The 8,056-nt window shown below is 43.8% G+C and overlaps 1 protein-coding gene across 1 annotated transcript; it reads right to left on the bottom strand.

The window, feature by feature from the left end:
- Positions 1-405: 405 nt before the first annotated feature.
- Positions 406-2,472, bottom strand: LOC139570179 (somatostatin receptor type 5-like). Its single transcript, XM_071391800.1, has one exon. The coding sequence runs from the start codon at positions 1,957-1,959 to the stop codon at positions 907-909; it is 1,053 nt and encodes a 350-aa protein (XP_071247901.1). The 5' UTR covers positions 1,960-2,472; the 3' UTR covers positions 406-906.
- Positions 2,473-8,056: the final 5,584 nt, after the last annotated feature.

Below are 8,056 nucleotides of genomic sequence, written 5' to 3'. Positions count from 1 at the left end.
TATTTTCTTTGTCCATTGTCTTGATAAAGAATCAGTTGCTCGATCATAAAGTTTCCATAAAGTAATTCATGTTTCATTCATCTTCCTTTATCAGGAAAAACCTCACTCTATTACCATTTTAATAAGTAAAAAACATCCGTAGTTACAGTATAAACATTCTTACTCAATGAACATTCAATATAGGACTAATCTTGGGATGAACCGAACACCTTTTCTACTTGTCTTTTGTATCTCACCCCAAACAGTTCTGTAGGAAGAATTTCCCATAAAGAAAACATCTTTGAGCTGACTTCCATGACATCACTGAAAATGTCCAGACAAAGTTGATGTGAAAGTGTTCCTATGGCGGGTCAGGACACTAACAAGGCAAATCCATTACATGACCCCCCCCCCCCCCCCCCCCCCGCCGCCGCCGCCGCCGCCATCTCAATGACACGATCCTGCTAGAGAGACGGACACATAGCAAACTTGCCGTCATTAAGTGTACTTCTTTGGTGGGTCTTCTGGGAGATCTTTGTCTTGGCCAGCGGCACATACTGTAGCTACCATCTTGTTTACATGCCACCTGTTGTTGTCTCTTGGTTGTCACAGAATTTATTCCTCATTTAATTAGTTATGGAAAATCGAATTACAGTGGTGTGATAGAGCAGCGGGGCCTCACCGCAGCCTTATTAGAAATGAAATTATAGAACAAGTCAGAGCGGTGCGGAAATAGAAAACCTATTATCCAGTAGAAAATCAGCTGTACAGAAGTGTATGTAGAAACACTTGTATAGAAAAACACACTAATCTTTACCAACCTCCTTTATATACAAAGGACATGTCCAAAGACACAGAATAAAATGTCATAATTTAAAGGAAAAGTTGGCGTACATAAAAAAAGTTTCCAATGTTTTTCAGGAATCTCTATGCCACCGCACTGTTGCCCATCCCGCTTGTATCGTTGAGGTCATAGCGCTCCGTGTCAGGGTTGCATTGCACACTGGGAAACCTCTTGGTGGGGCAGAGGAGGGTGAGGAAGTGGCGTCCGAAGGTTTCTGAGAGGCAGGCGTACAGGATGGGGTTGGCACAGCTCCAGGAATAGGACAACAGCACAACAAACTCAAAGCACCTGGCGAAGGTCAGCACCAGGTCCGTATGGTACAGCGAGCAGAAGTTGAAGGCATAGAACGGCAGCCAGCACACGGCGAATGCCAGCACCACCGCCACCACCATCTTGGTGACTTGGGTTTCCAGGCGAGGGCTCTCCTGGCCTGGGGAGCTGGCCTGGTGGCGGTGGGTCCTCAGTGTGACAACCAAGGCGGTGTAGGAGACAATCATAACCAGGAAGGGCAGAGCAAAGCCCAGGACAAATGTGTAGGTGATGAAGGCCAGCCACCAGGAGTCGGAAGCCACCTGGGGGTCCAGGTTACACAGGCCGTCCCTAGCCGAGAAATGAATGGTCATGGGGAGGACAGGCAACAGAGAGAACAGCCACAGGAAGCCGCTGACTATCTTGGCCCGCCTGGGCGTGCGCCAGCGGGCGAACCGCAGCGGGTCAACCAGCGCCATGTAACGGTCAATGCTCATCACGGTCAGGCAGAAGACGCTGGTGAACTGGTTGATGCCGTCCAGGACCATGACCAGCTTGCAGGCCAGGTCCCCGAATGCCCAGTGGTTCTGGAAATTCTGCATGGCGATGAAGGGGAGGCCCACCATAAAGAGGCCGTCGGCCAGGGCCAGGTTGAAGATGTACACCGTGGTGGCAGAAGCCATCTTGTCCAGCTTTAAGATAGCAACGATGACCAGGGTGTTCCCGCCCAGCCCTACGATGCACACAGCCAGGTAGAGAACAGCCATGGTCACACTGAACACATCCAGATCCTCCTGCAGATACATGTCCTCGTCCACATAACTGGTGGTGGGGTCAGCTATCGACCCCGCATTGTGAAACGTCTCTGAGGTGAATGAGGAGTCCATCTTCGCTCAATGCTTCCGTTTTTCAATGTTTGGTTTGGATAAATTGTGGATCATTTAAAAAAATATGAAAAACTTGATAAAAAGCAGCAAAAGTCACAATAACAGTTAGAGTTCAAAAACATTTCGGTCTTTTCCTCTGCAAACAGCTTGACAGTAACTGTCCACCATTAGCATTCTCATAACAAAAATAACCCCAAAAACCTGTCTGTTACTTAGCCCAAGAAAACATCCATCCTCAAAGACAGGCAATTTCTATGGTCACATGCTGTCCAAACCAACTGTTTCTTTTTTCTTTAAAATCTTTCAAGCTGAGTCCTTTGGTGTCCTGGAGAAAGCGTTCTCTGTGGTAAGAAACCCACACCCATGTCAAATGGAGCACTTCAGTGACGCTGGACGCTGTGTGTGAGAGGGCTTTTATATCTCCCCATGCAGCACTGAAGTGTGTGTCCACGGCTGCGAGGCCCATCAGTCTCCCTCTGGCTCTCCTATAAGCCTAATAAGCTCCCTTGGCTCTCCCGGCCCGCTGTTATGCCGTTTCCAAGGTGTAGCCAGCCCCATCTGTTACAATACTTTTGTTTTGATAACTAAACTAAACATTCTCCACAAAGTGCAATCCAGTTTCTTTTTTTTTTCTTCCTCTCTCCTCTTTACCCTCACCCCATCCTTCTGTCTCACCCAACCCACCCCTCTGCTCTCCTATACTCCCCTCACAGTTCGGGGGGGGGTCACTCAGAGCTGAACTAACCCCCACTGCCACACACCCCACCACTTCCCGCTAGGGCCACCCACCTTCTAAACTGGCTATAACGGATGAGCTGTGGATAGGAATGAAGCCCCCGTTGGTTATTGAGGCTTGTTTTTTTCCGCAGTTGTTTTTAGTCTTTTGTCTTTTGCTTCTCTCTCTGATTGGCTTTATTCCGTGGCAGTTCATTCATCATGGGGAGAGAAAGAGAGTGAGTGCGAGAGAGAGAGAAAAAGAAAGAGATGGCCAGTAGGCAGGCAGATAAAATGCAGGGTGAGTGATTGTCTCGGGTGCTGTTTTCCCTCAGACATGGATAGCTAGAATACTCCAACAGCCCACAGACCCAGGAGCCACCTGGAACTAAACAAACACATCCAAAAAATCAAATTATTTTTGTCACATGCGCCAAATACAACAGGTATAGACTTTACCGTGAAATGCTTACTTGTGAGCCCTTCCCAACAAAAAATAAGAGGAATAAAATGCACAAGAATGAAGGTATCTATATGGTACCAGTACCATATCAATGTGCAGGTATATGAGGGATTAGAGGTAGATATGTACAGTGCATTCGGAAAGTATTCAGACCTCTTCCCTTTTTTCCACATTTTGTTACGTTACAGCCTTATTCTAAAATGGATTAAATAAATAAAAAATCCTCATCTACACACAATATCCCACAATGACAAAGTGAAAACAGGTTTTTTGACATTTTTGCAAATGTATTCAAAATAAAAAACAGAAATACCTTATCTAAATAAATATTCAGACCATTTGCTATGAGACTCTAAATTGAGCTCAGGTGTATCCTGTTTCCTTTGATCATCCTTGAGATGTTTCTACAACTTGATTGGAGTCCACCTGTGGTAGGTTCAATTGATTGGGCATGATTTGGAAAGGCACACCTGTCTATATAAAGTCCCAGAGTTGACAGTGCATGTCAGAGCAGAAATCAAGCCACGAGGTCAAAGGAATTGTCCATAGAGCTCTGAGACAGGATTGTGTCGAGGCACAGATCTGGGGAAGGGTATCAAAAAATGTCTGCAGCATTGAAGGTCCCCAAGAACACAGTGGCTTCCATCATTGTTAAATGGCAGACGTTTGGAACCACCAAGACTCCTAGAGCTGGCAACACGGCCAAACTGAGCAATCGGTGGAGAAAGGCCTTGGTCAGGGAGGTGACCAAGAACTCGATGGTCACTCTGACAGAGCTCCAGAGTTCATCTGTGGAGATGGGAGAACCTTCCAGAAGAACAACCATCTCTGCAGCACACCGCCAATCAGGCCTTTATGGTAGAGTGGTCAGACGGAAGCCACTCCTCAGCAAAAGGCACATGACAGCCTGCTTGAAGTTGCCAAAAGGCACCTAAAGGACTCTCAGACCATGAGAAACAAGATTTTCTGGTCTGATGAAACCAAGATTGAACTCTTGGGCCTGAATAACAAGCATCACGTCTGGAGGAAACCTGGTACCATCCCTACGGTGAAGCATGGTGGTAGCAGCATCATGCTGTGGGTATGTTTTTCAGAGGCAGGAACTGGAAGACTAGTCAGGATCGAAGAAAAGTTGAATTGAGCAAAATACAGAGAGATCCTTGATGAAAACTTCTTCCAGAGTGCTCAGGACCTCAGACTGGGGCGAAGGTTCACCTTCCAACAGGACAACGACCCTAAGCACACAGTCAAGACAACGCTGGGGTGGCTTCGTGACAAGTCTCTGAATGTTCTTGAGTGGCCCAGCCAGAGCAGGAACTTGAATCCGATCTAACATCTCTGGAGAGACCTGAAAATAGCTGTCCAGCGCTGCTCCCCATCCAACCTGACAGAGCTCGAGAGGATCAGCAGAGAAGAATGGGAGAAACTCCCCAAATACAGGTGTGCCAAGCGTGTAGCGTCATGCCCAAGAAGACTCAAGGCTGTAATCGATGACAAAGGTGCTTAAAGTACTGAGTAAAGGGTCTGAATAATTATGTAAATGTCAGGTGGCTTCGGGACAAGTCCAGGATCCAGTTGCAGAGGGAGGTCATCAATCCCAGGGTCCCGAGTTTGGTAATGAGCTTGAGGGGACTACAGTGTTGAACGCTGAGCTGTAGTCTATGAACAACATTCTCACATAGTTATTTCCACTGTTGTCCAGGTGGGAAACAGCAGTCTAAAGCACAATTGAGATTGCGTCATCTGTGGATCTGTTGGGGCGGTGTGCGAATTAGAGTGTTTCCAGGGTGTATGGGATGATGGTGTTGATGCGTGTCATGACCAGCCTTTCAAAGCACTTCATTATTTAACCTTTATTTTGACAGGGAAGACATATTGAGACCTAGGTCTCTTTTCCAAATGTGCCGTGACTACAGATGTGAAGGCTACGGGGCTATAGTCATTTAGGCAGGTTACCTTGGAGTTCAACACTTGAACAACATCATCGCTTCAAACATGTCCAGGTGCTAAAGTGGTACAGGCGAGTGGAACGTTCAGGACCATCATAATCACAGTACAGTGCCTGTAGAAAGTATTCACACCCCTTGACTTTTTCCATATTTTGTTGCGTAACAGCCTGAATTTATAATTGATTCAATTTAGATTTCTTTGGTCACTGGCCTTCACACAATACCCCATAATGTCAAAGTGGAATTAGGGTTTTCGAAATGTTTACAAATGAATAAAAAATGAAAAGCTGAAAGGTCTTGGGTCAATTAGTATTCAACCCCTTTATTATGGCAACCCTAAATAGGTTCATGAGTAAACATGTGCTTAATAAGTTGTATTAATATTTCAAACACAGATTCAACCAGATTCAAGACCTGGGAGGTTTTCCAAAGCCTCGCAAAGAAAGGCACCTATTGGTAGATGGGTAAAAATAAAAAAGCAGACCGATATCCCTTCCGAACTCAGTTGCAAGAGAGGTAGGAAACCTCTCAGGGATTTCACCATGAGGCCAAAGGTGACTTTAAAACAGTTACAGAGTTTAATTGCTGTGATAGAAAACTGAGGATGGAAAGAAGGAAGCCTGTACAGACTAAAAATATTCCAAAACATACAAATAAGGCACTAAAGTAAAACTGAAAGAAAATGTGGCAAAGAAATTAACTTTATCTCTTGATTACAAAGCGTTAAGTTTGAGGCAAATCACAAAACACCACACTTGTTATGTTTTCTAGCAAGGTGGTGGCTGCATCATGTTATGGGGCGGCAGGTAGCCTAGCGGCTAGAGCGTTGGACTAGTAACCGAAAGGTCGCAAGATTGAATCCCCGAGCTGACAAGGTAAATATCTGTCGTTCTGCCCCTGAACAAGGCAGTTAACTCACTGTTCCTAGGCTGTCATTGAAAATAAGAATTTGTTCTTAACTGACATGCCTGGTAAAATAAAATATGGATATGTCTGTAATCTGCAAGAAATAGGGAGTTTATGATAAAAATAAACAAGAATAGAGCTAAACACAAGCAAAATCCTAGAGGAAAACCTGGTTAAGTCTGCTTTCCGACAGACAATGGGAGACAAATTCACATTGCAGCACGACAATAACCTAAAACACAAGGCCAAATATACACTGGAGTTGCCTTCCAAGACAACACTGAATGTTCTTGAGTGGCCTAGTTACAGTTTTGACTTAAAAATCTATGTTAAGGCTTGAAAATGGTTGTCTAGCAATGATCAACAACCAACTTGACTTAGCAAGAAATATTTAAAAAAGAATAATGTGCAAATATTGTACAATCCAGAGACTTACCCAGGAATATTCACAGCTGTAATCGCAGCCAAAGGTGATTCTAACATGTATTGACTCAGGGGGTTGAATATTTAAATAATCAAGATACGTATGGGGTTGTTATTGTTTATGATTTTTATTTTACAAATTTTTGAAAAGTCTCTCCCACCTCGGCATTAAAGTATTTCATGTAGATCGTCGACAAAAAAAGTACAATTAAATCAATTTTAATCCCACTTCGTAACACAACAAAATGTGGAAAAAGTCAAGAGGTGTGAATAGTTTCTGAAGGTACTGTACCTGTCTGATCCACTCTTGTATCTGAGAAGATCTCAAATTCTAAATGTTCCCTAAATTCTCACTTTCCATTACCCACACCCATCAACTCCTGGTGCCTGGCCTTTTACAGGCCCCTTTAAAGTGAGAAACGCCTTTGTCCTTTAAAGTGAGAAATGCCTTTGTAGTCTCAGTACCTGCCTAGGTTGTTAGTACTTCATAGAGTGGTGCTGGTTTTCCTCTCATAAAACTACTCTAGAGGCATTCGGTTTCATGGAGCTAAATGTTCGGAGTTTCTCTCGAAAAGTAAGTGCAAAGCTGTTGGTTTGTGATCAACTAAATCTCCTGAACATTTACAGTAGGAAATGTATGTACCGTTTGTAAATAAATAACCAAAAAGTACTGTATGTCAGTGTCGAGCTGTCAAGTTTTATAAATGACGTATGATCACTTTAGGAGTCAGTCAGGCGAAAACTAAAGAACCGTGAGTATTTACTGGCCAAAGATTTAATGAGGTCATTTCCACTGTGTCTGTGTGGAAAAAACATTCCAGGGTGCCACTGCGTTTACTCTACTCCCATCTTTATCAAAACACAGCATGGACCACTCAAGCAGAGCTGTGAAGCACTTTCGACAACACGCACGCACGCACGCACACACACACACACGCACGCACACAATACTTAATGCTTTTAGCTGGATGACTAGAGCTGAGCTTACCTCCATCCTTTTTGCTGTGTATTGTCAGAAGATTTCCACAGAATGGAATCTAGGGCGTTGCGATGCGACCCACACAGCCTGACCATTCAGGGCTACTTGTTAAATGGAACCAACTGAATACAAACCAAATAAAGTTGGTTAAAAGTCCAATGCAGCAATTTTTATCTCAATATCAAATAATTTCTGCATAACAATTAACTACCTTTCAGTGATTGTTTTCAATTAAAATGATCAAAAATAAACAAAAATAGCTTCTTAGCAAAGAGCAATTTCTCAAACAATAATTTTGCTAGGACTGTCTGGGAGTAGTCTGAGTGGCGAGGGGATAACTGAAAACTAGCTGTTATTGGCAGAGAGGTTTCGTAATCTCTTTCTTATTGGTCTAGTAAGTAATTTATCACCTGGTGATGTCACCAGGCAGGTCAAAACTCCATCCCACCAAAACAGGTTGAAATTTCATCAACTATTTTTAAACAGCTCTAAAAGGGCCTTATCATAACTTTTCTGATTTCACAGTATAATTCCAACCTCATAGTGGGGAAATACATATACAACACAGGCAAATCACGTTTTTGACTGCACTGGGCCTTTAACTGGACTATAGCACCATTGATTAAGAATAAGGAAAACTCACTGGCTGTCTTGAGGTTTCAA

Source organism: Salvelinus alpinus, chromosome 3 (genome assembly GCF_045679555.1).
Source record: "Salvelinus alpinus chromosome 3, SLU_Salpinus.1, whole genome shotgun sequence".
Classification (NCBI taxonomy): Eukaryota; Metazoa; Chordata; class Actinopteri; order Salmoniformes; family Salmonidae; genus Salvelinus; species Salvelinus alpinus.
The sequence above is the reverse complement of the archived record's forward strand: the minus strand, read 5'-3'. Positions and strand labels throughout refer to the sequence as shown.

Bases quoted from the DNA above. Each gene is read 5' to 3' on its own strand.
- LOC139570179 (XM_071391800.1), bottom strand. From the start codon at position 1,959: ATGGACTCCTCATTCACCTCAGAGACGTTTCACAATGCGGGGTCGATA.